Source organism: Passer montanus, unplaced genomic scaffold (assembly GCF_014805655.1).
Source record: "Passer montanus isolate IOZ18808 unplaced genomic scaffold, ASM1480565v1 scaffold32, whole genome shotgun sequence".
NCBI lineage: Eukaryota > Metazoa > Chordata > Aves > Passeriformes > Passeridae > Passer > Passer montanus.
The window spans coordinates 685577-704367 of NW_024367930.1; the positions used below are offsets into that span (position 1 = coordinate 685577).

At 35.8% G+C, this 18791-nt stretch overlaps 1 protein-coding gene across 4 annotated transcripts in view; it reads right to left on the reverse strand.

The window, feature by feature from the left end:
• Positions 1-5303: 5303 nt before the first annotated feature.
• Positions 5304-18791, reverse strand: part of VPS41 (VPS41 subunit of HOPS complex) — a 110151-nt gene continuing 96663 nt past the window's right edge. For 3 of the 4 annotated variants that reach the window (XM_039715131.1, XM_039715132.1, XM_039715134.1), the window contains 6 exons: positions 17930-18070; positions 16347-16483; positions 9604-9703; positions 8767-8811; positions 7250-7329; positions 5304-5672 (listed from right to left, as the gene is read on the reverse strand). In XM_039715131.1, coding sequence (XP_039571065.1) covers positions 5592-5672; positions 7250-7329; positions 8767-8811; positions 9604-9703; positions 16347-16483; positions 17930-18070 — 584 coding nt within the window. In that variant the 3' untranslated portion in view covers positions 5304-5591. Of the gene's footprint in view, positions 5673-7249; positions 7330-8766; positions 8812-9603; positions 9704-9771; positions 14087-16346; positions 16484-17929; positions 18071-18791 lie in introns of those variants that run through there. The other variant, XM_039715133.1, reaches the window with a different exon arrangement.

An 18791-nucleotide genomic window follows, 5' to 3' on the forward strand; every position in this document is an offset into this window, starting at 1 on the left:
TTGGAACATGTCATCCAGCGGACATTTTGCTAAATGTGATTTTACGGTTATCAGACACTAAGGTACCTTCTCAATCTTACTGGATTTAAATTCTACTGGGATCTGACTAAAAGCAAGGGCAGAAAGACCATACCAACAATTCAAGCGCCCTCTGCAACTCCTGCCACTTCCTAGCCCTTAACCTTACTACTACATCTCCACCTCTGGCAGCTCATTCGGGCTGGAGGGGTATCAGCCTCCACTCAGCACATTTCCGACTCCTGCACCATGACTGGACCTAAGCACAATCCAGGAGCAGATGCCACTGGCAGCCTTGTCCATTCACATGACTCCTGGGTGAATGACGCAGCCCGAACTTACCAGAGCCCCTAAGACCTGCTCCACCACAAAAACTTATTATGATTCCCATTTATGGAAGGCTTTAAAGGCTAAATTTAGTCATTCCCACTATGACTCATTAACTTGTCTTAGAACTTCTCACACATTCTATTCTCTTCTACATTTGATGCCTCAGATACTTCAGATGTCCCATTTTCTGTATAATTTAATATTTGATTACAGTAAAAGAAAGCACACATTGTCTTGAAGAACAGAAAAAACATAACCTATGGATATTTCTAATTCCAAAAGTAAATTAAGATTCAATGGCACAGCAGAATACGTAGACAGTGCCAAAAGTATATAATTAAAGAGTTATTTCTACATGAGGTACTTATTTTCTTAGTAGTCTTGTTTAAGATATTTTGAAAGTATAACAGTTGATTTACAGCAAGTATTTGGCAAAGATGCACTCGAGAGGAAAGCTTTCCAGAGAGGAAGAGATCCTAATATTACGTCTAGCATTTACAAACAGGGGTAAAAGTTATACTGCCTGAATAAGAAGCCAGAACTGTACAACAGGAGAGGGGAAACTAGCTTCTCAGAGAGATTTTTCCTCATTCAGATAATCACCCTTGTTCAGCATTAGGTAAGAATTTTTCTGCAAGTCGTTTTCCAAACTGCTGTCAAATAGCATAGGCAAGGACCAGTGCAACCAACCTGCAGAGATGGCACCGTATTTCCAAGGTGACTGCAGACATACAGTAGTTGAATGCTAAATCACATCTGTGGTAGTTTCTGAGTCCCTGGGCAGAAGAAGAATGATTGAATCTGACTCCATATTCTTAGAAGGCTAATTTATTATATTATGGTATTATATTACTAAAAAATGTTATACTAAAGATAGAAAATGGGTAGAGACAGAAGGCTAGAAACAATGATAAAGAAAACTTGTGACTGACTCCTCAGAGTCCGACACAGCTGGCTGTGATTGGCCATTAAGTTAAAACAATTCACATGTTGGATAAACAATCTCCAAAACCACATTCCAAAGCAGCAAAACACAGGAGAAGCTGAGGCTTCTCAGCTTCCTAGGAGAAAATACAGGGCAAGGGGATTTTTTAGAAAATATGACAGCGACACGCATCATTTCAGAAGCAGGAAATCCACTGTGACGTTTTTATTCAAAAGATTATTTGCAATTCCAGCTTCCTTGAATTACAGTCAGGAACTCAGCAAGCAGAAAACCACTGTGGTAGTCTACTCAATAGCAAAAAACAGAACAGTGTCTGCTTAAAAGACTCCAGCTGAATAAACATTAAGCCTAAGATGGAAAGTGATTACATTTCCTATGATGAAAATTTGCTAGACCAACCTATGCATTCTATACAGAATACTGACAACCTCCACCCAATTATCAGCCAAAATGTATGGAATATGATACCATATGGAATATGATATGCATCCAAAAATGGGGAAGCAATTAATTTTGTCTTTGCTCTTGTTCTGTAATACAAGATCAGTGTCAGAAACTGAACTTACTCATCTTCCAACACACAATGCCCAATGTGTTCAAGGTTTCCTGTAGTGTAGCTTTAGAAAACATACCTTTGTCTATAGAACAACTTCTTGAAGTATTAACTGACCCACTGAATCATGTCATGGTGGGAAGCAGACTTTTGCCCAACTGTCACACACAGTTGATTCAATACATCGCTGATCCAGTAGAACAATTAATTCCTCCTTTTTCAGAAGTCAACCCTTACCATGATGCTGTCCCACTTTAACTGAGCTTTCAGCAGGACTAAATAGCCTCATGCTTAGCAGACACCTCTACCTTCCCACTCTCTTGGGTCCCCCAAAATCTTCAGTGTAGCCCAACATTTTCACCAAGCCTATCACAAGCATTGGGGGTTTAAAATTATAAAACAAGGACAGACGAGAAAAATCATCTGAAGACTTACTTTAGCCTGTCACAAGATGGGTGGGAGCTTTAAACAAGCCCTGCCTTAGGCTCAGATTTTGACAAGTTTAAATTTAAGAAATCACTTTGGCAAGTTCTAAGCATGGCAGATCAAGGTCTATTTATAAAAATGAATTATTTATTAAACAGACAAGAGATAACAGATGAAGATCTTGATCATAATTACTTACTACAAAGTATAAAAATAAAGAACTACCAGTAGATTAGAGCATAACATATAATGCTGCACTATATCAAGGTACCTAGAGTAAAGCTACCAAAAGAAATAGTACTGATTAGGAGTCAAATGTAACTTACCGCTGAAATGACAGTAATGTCACAGATTCCTTCACTTATACCCCTGGAAAGTAACTGCAAAGCTGGCATCCCTACTCATGGGGAAAGCTCCATACATTTCCAGGAAAATGTATAGAAGATTTCTGCTTCATGAAAGTTTGGTGTGGCTTTTGTAGTTTGTAAAGTGTCTGTCAGTCAGAAATCCAACCTATCTTGCTAGATCTCACTTCAATAGCAAGATGTTTTTTGGTAGTTGGGAGACCAGTGTTAACCCCAAGGCATGAAAATAACTCTCTACAAGACAAGCTTGTCCTGTTTAAGTTATCTGACTGGTTAACAATGTAAGTTCTTGGGGGGGGGGGGGGGGTGGTGAGATGTCCTGCTTACAAGCCAAAATAGTTTTCTGTCTTTTGATATGACAAACCAATATATACTTCCTTGATCCATCACAAATCCTTTGAGTTACCTTTACTGGTCGAGAACTCACACAGAACTGGATATATCAGAGAAAAAATAGCTTTAAAGTTTATTTTAAGTTTACCTTAGAAGCACAAGAACTTCAGCATCTGAAGTGAGTGCAGTTGAAACTGATTAAGTGCCACTCTGTACTTTTCTGATAGGCTCTGCAACTTTACAGCTAATTCTTATGCAAAATTCTTCTTCAGAAGAAAAGCTCTTGGGTAGATGAATATTTTGGACTCTAACACCAGATATTTTTTATGATGTAAAGGCTTCTTAGGAAGGAGAGTGTATCAAAGTCAAGTCTGTACATTTCCTGCTGAATCTTAATGAGCAAATTTAGACTTCAGGAACATGAAAAGGGTAGTCCCTGAAGCCCAAATAAAAGAAGCTTTGGACTTAGAGAAGATTTTTATTAGATTTTCATACAGTGATTTAAAATTATTTGCATAATGCAAAGAATATGCCAGGCTATAATGCAGTATGATTGCTGATGATGGCAGACTAGCAAACTGAGTCACAGAATGCTCAAATGCTTTAGGGAATTTAAGCCCAAGCTGAAGTAAAAAAATATACCTTCTTGAAATTATCACATAACTCTAATTTACAGGACACTTTTCCATACACAGGTATAGAAGCAGTTTGACTTTTTCCTCCTGTAAGCTGACAGCTTATTGCATTATTAGGATAGAACATAATTTTGCTATTTAAAAAAGAAAATAAATTAAAATTTAAAAGCTGTTTAAAGCTACTGAAAAAGAGGGGCTTAAAAAAGTTTTTAAACTTTTACAGACATGGCATGCAATAACTCAAACATCATGATGAAACAACCCTTGAGGTCACTGGAACATTTAATTTACTAGGAATCAAAGCAGCTTTCCTGATCAGTGTAGTGAAGAATACATAAAGGAACAATATACCTGAGAACGTGTACTAGCCGCTGAAAATGAACAGCTGCAAAGGCAGGCACAAATTCTTACGTGTGAAGCTTGATGTATGCAGACTATTCCCTGCACTACAAACTTCCTACCCTTCTGTTATTCCACCTAATCTATGTTCATAAATAATTTGCACAATTTAAAATTTTTTTCCTCAACTGTCTGTGTTAACACAAAAGATTAGTATGGTTTTGAAAAGATGTATTCTTTTAGCGATTGTTTTGCCTATGTAATCAGGCAGAGTGAATCCTAGAATTTCTAAACACATAAATTTTTATTCCAGTATTATACAGATCTGCACAGTGGACAACACAAAATCATTCTGCACATTGCTAGACCAATTGCCCAGAGGATTTTAAAAGAATATTATGAATATTCATAAACTAGAAATCCAAGTTTCCACAGTAGAAATTATTTTAAGGTGTACTTACATGGGAATAAGATATAGAAGAAGGTGTTGTATTAGAGGTACTGTATTTTCCTGTTTTACAGATAGACTGCAGTATATACCATTGTTTTAGAACTTAGTATGTTAACTTGTTCAAACAGTACAATTTAATGGCAAAACAATATATTTGAGTTTACTTTCAAACTCAAGTTATTAAAAAGCAGAAAAATAGGTTAGGAGTTCTGATTACTTTTCTTAAGGAAAAGATGCTTATATTGAATTTAGTCATGATATATTGTCACATTACTGTGAACACATTCTCAAAGATCACTTCCTTTGGATCAACAAAACAGAATGCAGTTCAAATGAAATCTATAGTTTTGTTAACATCCAACTGGCTTATTTAACTTAGCTGTTAAATTGCTAAAGCCAGAAGAAACTTCTAGAGATCTTACCTTTGAAAAATCAGATACATTTTTTTTCCCTTGCACTTAAATGAAACCATGCACTTCAACCATATATAAAATAAGCATAAAGACCTTCTGCTGACTTTTAAAAATAAAGTTTCTGGATGAGTTGAACATGAGAAAAGCTCACTTTAAACTACTGTATTGTGAAGATTAATTGAGAAATTAACCAGTTTCTAATGAACTATGAATGTGTAACCAAGGCAAATTGCCAATGTATGGAATTCACAGTTAACAAATTTGTTAACTGAAGATATGAGTTGGCACACAACTTGAGGTTCTGAAGCAATTCCACTGAAAGGAGTCAGACTCCTATAGGTCTCAAGGTAAACAGGTTCCTGCTAGACTAAATCAGGACTGAAGTAGTCTGGTGAGCTGAATTCATGGCATTACATTTTTTTTTACAATATCCAACCATAAGCCCAATGTGGTTCCAAACTGTAAAGCACATTAACTCATAGCAAACACAAATCTCTAAATTGCATGGGTTTTTTTCTTCCCGTTTTATTTTTTTTTTCTGTTCCAGAATGAAGTAACAAGCTGAGCAAAGGAACCATGACATATGAATTGCATAACAAAGACTTACCAGACAAAGATTTTCACATTTTCTCCTTACCCAAAATATTCAATAAACAGGATAAACTACATGAACCACTTTTAAATCACAATCAAAATTATATACAGAAATGGAAAATTACAGTGGCTCTGCATGGTCCTAACAGATTTGGTGTCACTGACCGACATGGAGAACTAAGCCACTGCTATTTCTTCATCTCCAGGACTGCACTTCCTGGCCCCCTGTGTTTGGCACTGCATATATTGCAGAACTGGACAGAAGATACCTAAATCAAAAAAGAAGACAGGAAATCTCTCAGAGAAATTTAGCCACAGCAGAATGTGTGAAGATGAATGAAAAGTCCTAGTGCCCTTCTCAATATTACTGCTCACAGCCAGATTGTTCCAAATCAACATAGTCATGGATAGGTGAGGGAAGACAATACAGAAAAACATAGTGAGGCAGGCTGTTCTGGAGTCAGAGGGCAGCACAAATCACCTCTCACTCCAAGGGTATTAATACCACCTGCCAGAAGAGTAATGTCAAACTTTCTCCACACCAAAAATGAAAAGTACACAGTGAAAAGAATCACTGATTATCTTCATATATAAAGATGAGAGTTAAGTCACTTGGTCAGCTCCAATAACCACTGGATGCCTTAGTCACAGCTCTGTCTTTGGGTAGTGCTCCACAGATTTCCAACAATTGAGATCAGGGCCCAAATACTGTCATTTGACATCAAAGATGTGTTTATTGTTACTCTGTTTAGCTCCATGTGCATTTTGTGCATGCACTATTTACATTTTAGTATGTCACTGATAATCAAATATCAGTAACATGACGGATAACCTAAGGCCACATAATACAATGTATCAGGGGAAATTAGGCTCTGTTACATGCATACACCCCTGTATTCATACATACTGTCCATGAATATATATCATATAATATCTACGTAACAATTAAAAATCCCACCTAATCAGTCACCTGCCCCAGAAAATTGAGAATGCTAGACAAATTTTAGATTATTTCTCACAATAAAATTTGTGGCAAATATTGAAGAAATATTTACTAGTTGTTGGACTTTCTTGTACAAATGATCTAATACAATCAGCTTCTCCTAACATATTTAAGTATCCATGCTGTACCATATGGCTACAAGCACTTTGTTTACTTACAGATGAAATGATTCACTAAAGCTATTTTTTCACTACATGTTAATTTTCAGAGATAGATACAGAATCTTAAAGACTTACATTTAATTTTCTATGTGAGTTTGTTACCATTCGAATGCTTTCGCTGCTAAATTTAAACCCTGTCATATCTAGAAGTTATTTTTTGCTTTGTGTTAATTGAACAAACAAACCAACCCCCCAAATAACTTACACAGAAAAAAATGTTTTGACCATAAGGATGATTACAAAGATATTTAAATATTCACTCTGAAATAACTGATTTTTGTCCTCCAGGCCAGAATCATTTAATATGGTTCACTTAAGAAAATACCTTTATTCTCATCTTTGAGTATGTTTAGTTAAAGTAAAAGCTGGAATGGAAAAGAATTTAAAAATTAGACAGACTGTATTCCCTGTATGTCTCAGAGTTGCATTACATATTCACATTGCAGAAAGTGATTAAATACTGTTCAAACAGCAGTGATTTCTTTCTACATTGGATGAACTTTAGTTGCAGCATCCTTAAACTCCCTTTCCTTGGTCACATACTACTATGTGGTATCATCACAAGTTATTACTATAATCATACAATTCCTCATAGACCCATGCCCTTCTCCTCAGCTGACAAAAGAAAATGTGTCACTTTATCTTTGGCCAAGGTGTCAGACATATTAAGCTAATTCCTTACTGTGTTAGATACAGGTAGGCACTCTCTGTGAAACATGTGTCTGCAGTGGAACACTACCACACTGAAGGACTTGGATGCATCTAGGAAACAAAAAATACATTAATTTCAACAGGGCAATGAAACAAATGATGTAGTGGCTACAGCAATATATGCCCACATTCTGTCATACACAGAGAAACTTAAGTAACATCTCTCAAAATAATTTCCAAATTATTCTGGCTCATTAATAGAAACCATTAACAGTGATGGCTTCAGGAAAGGTGTGCCAGGGATAGAGTTACAAAATAATTTTTTTCTGTGGCTTAGATACTGTCTACTTTCTTATCAGGAATTTTTCATCTCAATATATGCTACATGCTAAATTTGGGCAGGGAGAAGAGTAAACTACCACCAAATAATGCAGCTGCTTTGAAGAAAAGTTAGCAGAAAAATTCTTGCACTAGTGTGAAGAGAACCAGAACACTGAGCAGTTCTAGAGCCTGCACTACACGCCATGATCCTGAAATTTGGCAACAAGCTGCTAGGTGCATGGTGTGAGTTTTCATTCCCACATGAATATTTAGCCAAATTAGAACCCTAAATACAACATCCACATATCTAAAGAATAACCATCTCACTCATGAGCATCATTCACATTCTATTTTGGCTCTTTTTTTCTCAACACACACACTTCAAAGCACTAGCACATTCAACTCTGCCAGATTCTCCTGTCTGTATACTGCTGCACATGATCCCAGTATAGTTGTTTTTATTTATTTATTTAAGTGAAAAATGGCAGAAACTAGATAAACTGTAAGTGATTCTATCAGGCTATTAACACCTAGAAAACAAACAAATATGTTTGTATCTGTACATATGCTTTGTCTTATATATTCTTATTTTAACAGGCCACAACAGATATTGTCTTAGTAAAACTACTTCTTTTTAAGACACCCAACAACTACATTAATATTTCTGGACTATAGTTGCCTTGAAGAATGTACATCTCTGAAATAACATCCTGAATTTCTGTTTTCAGAACTAACTTTAGAAGGTGTTCTAAAGCTAGTCAGTTTTAAGATGTTGCAAATGTGGCACCCACGACTGAAGCCAAGAACTCCCCACCATTCAAACAAAAATACATTCCATAAGATTTTACAGTCTACAGGTTCAGTGTGAATAATCCAACAGACGTGGACAAGATTTGGTGGCTTAGGTTTGCGGTTCTAATAATCTTTGAGAACACGTATGTTGACAGAATTAAAAGTTGCCTTGAATTCCATGTATTCAAAACAGAAAATAAGGAAGTCAAAGTTGAATAAGAAAGAATTTCTGGGTTTACTGCAACAAAAATGTTCAATTAGATTCCACTCCTATATCAGAATTCAAAGCAAGTTTTGCATTGATAATTGAAATTTATACAGCGAACACCAAAGGAGATTACACATTTTTATGAATAAAAGCAAACAGCAATTTATCTTAAAATACTACTAAAAAAATTTACAACCTCTTTTTTTTTCCCTAGAAAAGCATCCTACCTGAAGGAAGTATTGGAGACAGACATGATTCACAGATATTCTCCTCTGAAAAACAAAACAAAAGAAAATTAAGCTTTGTTCACAAACTCCATATTTACTTTTTTATAAAGCAGGAATGAACATATTGCTATTACATAAATGGAGCTTGGTCCTAAAGCATTTACTTAAGATGTCTAACAGAATCTATTAAAAATTGAACAGCAATACTGAAGTAGCCCTTCTAATAACAACAGGATAAATATTTAGATTTGATGATGGTAGAACTACAGGATTGAGGCCGTTTAGGATCAGTGCTGAAGAGACAAAAGGCAACTGAAACAAGGAGCACGGGATGGGTGGCTGTTAACTCTGCAGCATTTTGGAGCAGAAGCTCTGGTATTCTGTCCTGCCAGCTTTTGTCAGCTTTTGTCTCTTGCTATCAACACTCAGCTGGTGTGAATTACAGTGCTGTTCACATGCATCATTAGTACCTTGCAAAATATTTTCAACTGTTTCTGACAATGTTCTTGTATCTTTTGCTTTGGCTGCAGATTATTACCTTCTGACTGTCCATCCTGGTACTAAACAGAATTTTCACCTTTACAGAGAAACTGCAGGACACAATACAATACTGGCTATACAGAGATTGATCAAGAGAAACAGTTGCATACTGGGTCTTGTAGTTTTTAAGATACAAGTAGTTCCTTTGCAAAGGGGAAAAGCATCTACTACACTCTACAGATAAGGTAATGCAGGCTTTTGGGCAGCTCCAAAAGCAGACCGTCAAGAGGTATATAAACAGTCTATATAAAATAGTCTTTAAAATATTGAAAGTCATCATGTTTCCTCTGTACCCACCATCCACCAGGACACCCTTCATCTGAGTTCGATGCATTTTCTTCAATAAAGAAAGAGAATCAGCAACAAGTATCTTTTTGCAACCTTCCCGCAGCAAAATCTGTTGGTGTAAAGAACATAAAGGACAGCGGTTGTTGAACAGATGGGCATATTAATTATCTTGACAAGTCATCACTCTGTTTTTGCTGCCAAAGTGAGTGCAAGGAATATTTAAAACTTTTCAAGGTATTATAAAGGAGGAACCTTTTGTTGCCATCACCTCTACCTAAATGAAAAGCCCATAAAAAAAACCCCCAAAACCCCACAAAACAAAAACAAACATCAAGAAATAGAACTCTTTACAGAGATACTATTATCATAATTATGAATGTCTTTCTATGAGACAGTGTTAACAAATTACAACAGAGAGGAATTTTTACAGTGCACCTCAGAATTAATTTCCACACCATTTAAAATTCTTCTTCCTGTATCTTTCCTGTCTTCTTCAGAAAAGATATTTGATAATCTTAAAACCTTCATGAACACTGCAAGTCAAAATACATTGTGTTCAAACATATATCCCGCTGAGGAGTCATTTAATAAGCAGTATTATATGTCCATGCAACTAACCAAAGGTTCCTAGTTCATTCCTCTTCAGCAAAAGTCTCAGATCTCTTTTGACTTATTTGGTATTTTTCATTAGATTGACAATGGTTTTGAAACACAGAAGAAGCGAGGGCATAACAATTATACAGAACCTTATTTCACAATACTTAATGGAGCAAGTATGGAAAGGCGACAAACCCAAGTAAGTATTTTGGAATTTTTTCTTCCTCCTACCCATCTGATGTTTGGAAATTTGTTTTCCAAGACAGCAATTCCTTTGAAAACTGCTTCCCAAAGATACAGTTAAGTATAATGTGACTGACCCTACTAAAAGAGAGGTATAAAGAAGCAATGCTCATTCCTTTCTTCTGATAATTTTCATTACAGGAGACAGCAAGCATTCTAAGACAGTGCAAAATACAGATAATGCAAAGACCTAAGAAAAAGCACAATAACAGATTTTACAGCCAGGTGGACACTGTCCAAAACTCCACCTTTTCACATATACATTCTGAAGTATTAAGGACACACTGCTAAGAATGACAGATTTGCAGATAAGACTGCAAATCTGAAGTACATTAAAAAAATTTAACACTGAGTAATACTGTGAACATTTCAAATTGGGCATATCAGTGGGTGAATGACACTTTTCCAGTATTGGAGACATTGACCTATAAAACATTTCAGAGCACCAGCAACTAAATGCAGATCTACAAGGCAAACACTTAGAAAATGAGTAATTTTTATCTGTTGATAATCTCAGGAACAATCTGGCTATGTCCTCCCCTTGATAACTTTATCCAAAGGCAACAAAGAAAGTAAAATTTTGTTCTAAATAAAGAAAAATGTTGCTAGGTTTGAAAAAAATACAAGAAACTTTTAGCAAGGACAAATGAGACTGTGTCAAGTCCAACTTCTGGTGCTATAGAGGACAGCACCAAGAATCACACCAAGTGACTCTGAACATTGTCCAAATGTTTCTTGAACTCTGATAACCTTGGTGCTGTGACCATGTTAAATGAAAGAAGCAGAACAAAGATACAATGGGAAGACGGAAGTGTGTCCTAGCATTTCTTAATTAAAATACAGTGTGGTAATAGAAAAAATTAATTAAAAAGAAAGAACAATGAAGAGGGAAACAACAGACATCACTAGCTCACTGGAAAACCTTGATAATGTTTGATGCCTTAAAACCCAGGAGTAACAGAAATATCTGATAAAACATATATTTTAAGAAATATGCACTTTCTCCCATTATTTAAACAGCACTAAGATCTTTCCATACCACATAAAGACTGTCAGACTTTATTTTGCTAGAAATGGAAAACAGTAGGCAGCCATTACTATACAAAAGGAAAAATCGCAATGCAGAATGTAAAATGTCTATTCTCAAGGTAATATATTCTCAACACTTCTGTAGAAATTTATTTGATGACCTTAAAAATGGATAATTCAAGAGTTACAGAAAGCAAAGGAAAGGGAATTTGAGTCCAGAGAGTGGGAGCTTCATTAAAGGGGAGAGAAATAGGTAACTGTGCACCTTAAGGTTAAGTTGAACTAGTTAAAACTGACATTGGGCATAAATCTGTGATGAAACCACTTTCATCACAGAAACAGTACTGACGATGAAACTGAATTTTATTTATCCTTTCAAAGAATGTAATTGTGAGCACAAGCATGACAGGATTATGCACCTACAGAAAGAAGTTTTAGGCAGAAATAATGCCTTTCATGAAATTAATGAAAATTGCTAAAAACAAAACTGATATTGCAAAAAATAATTTGTTTTCTGGCTATATTAGGGAAGATATTAGGCATAAACCATTCTATTTGATTAAAACAGCCTTGATTTACATGTGTAAATCAAGCCTAACATTATCTTTAAAGAAAAGCACTGCAGTATGGAGTTAATTTTAAAGGGTATACTCAAAACTATGGGAATTAATTCAGGCCTTGATTCAGCTTAACCCACAAACAAGTCCAAGTTTCTCAAGGCCAGTTAACCAAATTCTTTCAAACAGCATCACTGCCGCAATTAAAACACATTATTTTCACTCTTTACAGCCAAAAGGCACATCTCCCCCTGTGCAAGCTGCCACCTGGCCTCTAGTGACTCCAATGTGTCTGAACAGCATTTTTAGTTATGTTCAGGAACATAACCTAACAATTTTTCCAGGTGCTGTTTCAAGCATTCATTCATTGGATTATCATTGGGTTCTGCTAGTTCATAAAGTCTATTATGAATGGAGAGATGTGAATTCTGTGAATGGATCAATGTCTGTTACCCATCAGAGTTCCTGCAGGTTCAAAGTACAAACTAGTAAGTCAGTGTTTGTGTAAAATGCTAATCTACAAAATCTCTAAGTATACTACATCTAAACAAATTGCTTCTGTATTTTAAAGCTAGGAGTCTAAGAAAATCAACATCTTTCAAAGATTTATTCTAACAAATGACATAGAAAGGGTGAAAAATGAAGCATTTCTTTCTAAAACAAGGGAGGTATTTAAGCCTCTTCCAATACCACTCCTACATTTCATTCAGATACGAACTAAAGCTGAAAAGACACCTATTTTATACATTTGGAAAGCACAACAGGCTTATAATTAATTCACAAGTCTACAAATAAGGAGATTTTACAATCAGCCTTCTTTGTGAGATGTGTGATACAATGATTTAGAAACCTGGAGAATGGTGATTCATTTGCACTTAAAAAAAAGCACTAGGAATGTGTAATTTCTAATAAGTAATCAGGTTTCTCTTTAAGATTACCTGACTAATTTATCTATAAATTTATGACAGCAACAAAGTAAATTTCAGAAGCACTAAAAAAGCTTCAGACTACATTTTATTTGATAAATGCTCCTATTAAAATAAAAAAAACCCTATAACTTTGTTGCTTGTGAATGTTACTGTATATAAACACTAAAATCAGCATTATTTCAGCAGTAAATAAACTTTCATCATTACAATCAGGGTCATTTGATTATGTACTATGGTTTTAATACATTAACTCAAACAGTGTCAAAGACAAAACACCAAAATAAATTATCTTCATGGGTAAAAAAAAAAAAAAACCAACAAAAAAAATCACTTCAAGGTTTAATCCCAATTAAAAAAACCACTTAAATATTTCCCTGCTTAGGGGAATAGTTAGGAGGATGCTCAGTTTTAAGCTCATGGCAGAAAAAAGTTGCACATTATCTCTATTTTGTTTCTGCCCAAAACAATATCTAATTCTGCTTTAGTGCTATGCTTGGTTGTTTGGTAGTGATCAGATTTCAAAGGTTAACCACAAAGCTGAGGTGAGCTTAGAGTAGCATATAGAGCAGTGGTAGCATTTCATCGAGTGGGTGGCAATTTTTTAAAAATGAAGCCATCAGTCTGCAATCTGCCAACATCATAAAAAATTATTCAAGGAAGAGTCCATATTAAAAAAAAATACAATAAAATTTGCATTAGTAGACTTTCTTGTTGGATTCTCTAATGCACACTGTGAGTCACACATACTTTGCTAGCCACTCAGTTTGATTCACTTGGTTTTGCTGAGATGGAAAGGACTGTTCTCAAAAAGAGGAAGTCTGTCAAAGGCACTGCTTTTAACTCCTACCCGTATTTCACATCACACCTAAGTAAAATTTACTGGTATGGAAACTCAAGAGCTTAATAGGAAATTTGCATTGGCATGCTTACATAGGCATAAAACAATCTTATCAGGGCTTACAAAAGGAGCCCACAATTAAACAACATAATGACACAGCAGCAACATCTTTTGGAAAGCCATCATTATGGAAAGACCAGCACAGTTTTTGTGTTAGGCAGTGACTTGCAAGTCAAGCAGCAGGTTCTCTTTCCATCTGCACTCCTCCTTCGTGGATCCCAGCACAAGATTCTTTTTGCCTTTGAAAATGAGAACAATAAAACATATGCATACGGAGCTTGAGATCCAAAAAGATGAAGACACAGAAAATCCTAGCCCATGAAATTCGTATTTCTGATTGAGTTCAAAATGTCCGGTATGCTCGTATGCTCCATACTACACATCAAGAGGTTTCTACCAAAAGCCAGAGTTGTGTCAGGCCAGAATAAAGGCCAGTGACTTCTCAGCATGAACTTACAAAAATGTGCAGAGGTATGACCGGGCATCACACAAACACACGGAAGACTAGCTTTAAAACAGCTAATTAGGCAGCAATAACAAAAACAGTCCCTCTATAAAATTTGAGTTCCTCTACAAAATTGGCTACTTTGTTGAGTGTGCAAGACCAGCAATAAGATCTCTAAATTTCAATGTAGATATACCATCTGTTCATGAACAGTGTACTTCATGTTGCCAGTAACACTTAAGGAACAGACTTAATTTGAAACTATAACTTAAATTTCTCTAACGAAGTATTGCCTTTTTTGGGGCTATACTTTTTTCTTTCATACAAGAAAGCCAAGCACAAATTACATTAAGCTTCCCTAATTTCTATTATCCCTAAGGAATTTAAATTTTAGCCCTAGAACTACCCAACTCTACTTCAAAATCAATTAATTTGAAATCCATGAATCATTTTAATGCTAACAGTAGATTATTTTAGATATCATTCTCAAGATTAAATACACGCTTTTAATCCAAAAGTAATTCTGTTAAAAGGTATTTGAAGAAAAAATTGTATTTCCATCCCCAAAATATGACCATATTGACGTCATCAGCTTTGTCTGAAGCCATGCAATGTACTCTGTATATGTGTAAAGCTGAAGCTATGCTTACAGCATACTTTCTCAGTCTCAGACAGACTTTCTCAGTCTACCTGCAAACACAACAGATATTACATTTTGATTTCACGAGAATGCAGGAACAGGAGGATCAGTGCTGATACTGACAGCAGCAAGATTAACATGCAGCATGTTATTTAGCTATCCTCCATTTTGGAAGGATACTAACTTTGGACTTCACCTGATGAAGTCAAAGCCTGACGTAATGTTTAAAAATGCATTATTTGCAAACGTGTCTATTTACAGGTGTTGGGAGATGAAGAAATGTAAAATGCTTCTTTGAAATAGCTGAAGTAATAATTTGAAGTTCACATAAAAATAAAATAATGAAAAAGCCTTAGGTTTCCCTGAAGGGAAATATGGGTTTTGTTTGCCTAGCAAGATAACAGCCATGACCTTAATGTAACCATTGAGTCTATCTATTTGCTCGAAATGTAAAAAGACTAATAGCAGATGGAGAGCAAATGTTTGAGGCTCAGAAAATCAGAGTTTCAGCAGCCTACTGAGCTATGTTTTCTTGGACTCTGCATAGTCACACTGGAGGCATCTGCATTTTTCAGTAGAGCGATGCAGAACAGCATAACAGAGAATTCAAGTTTGTGACTCTTTTTGTAGCAGGGAGATTTAAAATATGCAATGCAATATACTCTGCTGGCTACTTACAGGGAACACTGAAAGGTATGCTTCTTGTAAGTTCTTACAAACATGTGTCAGAACCAACCACGTAGGGGAATGCACATATCTGTATAATTATGCTGGGGTAAGAACTTCCATAATCCAGTGGACAGTCAATTTTTTAAAAAATGCATAAACAGCAACACAAGCACTGAATATTCTGAGTTGGAAGCAGCATTGAGTCCAACTCTAAACTGAATGGTCCATAATACAGGAATTGAACCTACAACCTCAGCATTATTAGAATCATGCTCTAACCAACTGATTCTGCATCATTGACATGAATTTGATTTTAAAAGTTCATCTTCCTTCAGTTAGTAAGATACTTAACATATGACTCTAACACCTGATGAATGCTTCAGCGAGGGCATGTTGCATTCTGCCTCCATTCTGCTTCTGCATTCATGTGAAACAGAATGAGAAGTATTGAAACTTTTCAATACTGGACAGTTGGGCAGTATAAAATAGGCTGAATTGCTCAAGATACTACCAGTTCAACTTACCCACCAGGCTTATAACAGTATGGAAGACATTTAGAAGGGCTAGAAGACATCAAGAAACCTTGGCAAATTTCCACTATTTCTGTCATAGTTTTGTGTGGGCCCACAGTGTCCATGACCAATGACTGAACAAATCACGATAGCAATTTCTTGTGCTGTTCAGTGACAAAGACGGTTTGCTGTCTCTCTGAAAATTAGTATCCCATGAAGAATGCAACATCTACCTGCAAGTTGTAATCCTGAAGAATTTTCACTAGTGAGTCTCTCAAATTAGGAATCTCCATGCCTTCCTTAATGCGGTGGATCAAAAGAATAGGATCGACATGGGTTCCAATATTGTTCAACAAACCAGTAATAAAAGCTGTGAAAACCAAGAGGTAAAGAAATTAAGAAAAACCATCCAGCAAAATATCTGATTAAAGGATACTTTGGTGACAAGCTACTTGACAGCTCTCTACTAAGTGAAAACACTAAGTCTTTGTATGTTTCTTGCAGCTGTATTTACTTGAATACAAGCCTTTGGGAAAGTGAGGAAGATACAGTCTGGCAACTTAGAGAACTTACAGCATATTCAGCAAAGTGGTAACTGAGTCTCCAGCACAAACTCACAATAATGCATTTTGATTCAATAAAAAGAGCACTCAAACAAATAGTGTTTAACTACTAACTACTAATTACTTTATGTGGTAATTCCATTCCCCGTTCCAGGGTTTTAGAACAAACTTTTGAGCACCTAACCTGATTTCAATGTGCTTCTAAACATTGGTGAGAGGGACATGATAGAAGTCTTTTTCTCTTTGAAGAGCATCTGGCTAAAAAACACACTAGAATGATGACTCAAGGCTGTGTTTTTTCTTCAACCCCCACAACTGAGGAGTATCTGCATATAAGCAGAAACTGTTACATAGAGTTACTGAGAGAATTCTGTATACTTTGAATCCCTTTTGCTCTAAAGCTGTCACTGACTGTAGCATCACTTTTAGAGACGCATTCAAGTATGAGAATGCCATTCTTCTTGAGATTTAACAGATTCTGGTCACTTCTTCCTTTCAAAATTAGCAACCAAGGGATGAAAAGATACATATTCTGACACTAATTCTACAAGACTCTCAATTTTCCAGAAAAGAGGTCCCAAGAGAGACTTTACTGTCTTGATTTAAAGCCCCAGAAGAGGTTGCAAAAACTAACGGAGTAGATAGTTAAGAAAATTCTCTGTTTTCTTAGTAATTTGAACTTCTTTGAATTTGCCTCCTTGACAACAATGATGCTTATGTTTCTGAGTCCATCTAACCTTTTAACTTGGAGTAGCTATTCATGTAATGAATGACAGACAAAATGCACTCATTGTTGCCCATCTTACCTTTGTAACATAGAAAAAAAATTAGTTGTTTACTGAGGGAAGAAAGGTGTAGGCTTTTCATTTTCAGAATCTTGAAGGGAAGCAGTTGTAATAACATAGTATGCAGAATCCTCATCAAAGCTGCAGAATGTCTTTTGAGGCTGTCTAAAAATGAAGTCTCATTCTGCTAAACTAAAAGCACTACTGTCCCCTTGATTTGTCATTAAGGAAATAATTATGCACAGCTTATTCAGTGTTACGCCTCCAAGTATTCATTGTGTAGCATAGCCTCACACTGCCTTACTGCAAGTTTTTATGCACAGTAGGACAGCTGTGTTGTCCTTCACAAACTGTAACACCTCCCTGACCATATAAAAACACCTTCTCTAACATACAAGTGAATAATTCAATCCTTTACTTGCAAAAGCATTCCACATGTGCAAGCTTCCCAAAAACTATCCCACTTACGTGGTTTGTCAATAGAATATAAAATGAGATCTTCCCAAAGTTCTCCATCATCTTGTTCCTTGGCAAATTCAATAGCTTTATCTACATCTTGCAATTCTTCCATAATCATCTTCAAGGCACTGCGGCTATTACCCATTCTGCCTGGAAGGAAAAATAAAGACTAAAAATGCTAATTGCTCATCAGTGTTCAGTGGTCTTTCAATAAGAATTTTGTGTGTGTGAAGTTGACTCAGACTAATTCAACTAAGACCCAATCTAGTCTATTCAGATGCAGGAATGCAAATCAGTATAATATGAACAAGTACTTGGAGCAGTTTGCTGGACTGGGACCTGGAGGTTTTCTCAAGGATGTGTTGGGTCATATTTGGGGTTCTGAACTGCAGTAACATCTAACAAGAGGGGGAGTGTATGTCTACAGATGGAAACTATAACATGAAATACCAGCTTCAAGGGCCCACATGAGGCCTCTTAATTTCCACTAAGTATAGCACAGCTTGCAACCATGAAAAATAAGAGGAAACAGGAAGAAGTAGCAGAAATTATGAACTATTTTAAAAATAATTAATTAGTAAATCATACTCTCCACTGGACTGAAATGGTCCACAAAATATTCTTCTTACTGAACCAGAGATTGTTTAAAAAATATTTACTATTCTGTTCATGACTAATACATAAACATACATATAAGTCTTCCAATGCCTCTCATTCAGAGGTAGATTTCTTGGCCAGCTGAAGGAGTTAATTTACAACTAATTTTATGGAAATAAAAAGATAGAAAACAATATCAGCAAATCTTTCATCTCAGCAAAAAAATAATACCAAGCTCCTGAGATATATTCAGAATAAAGAATTTGTTTAATTT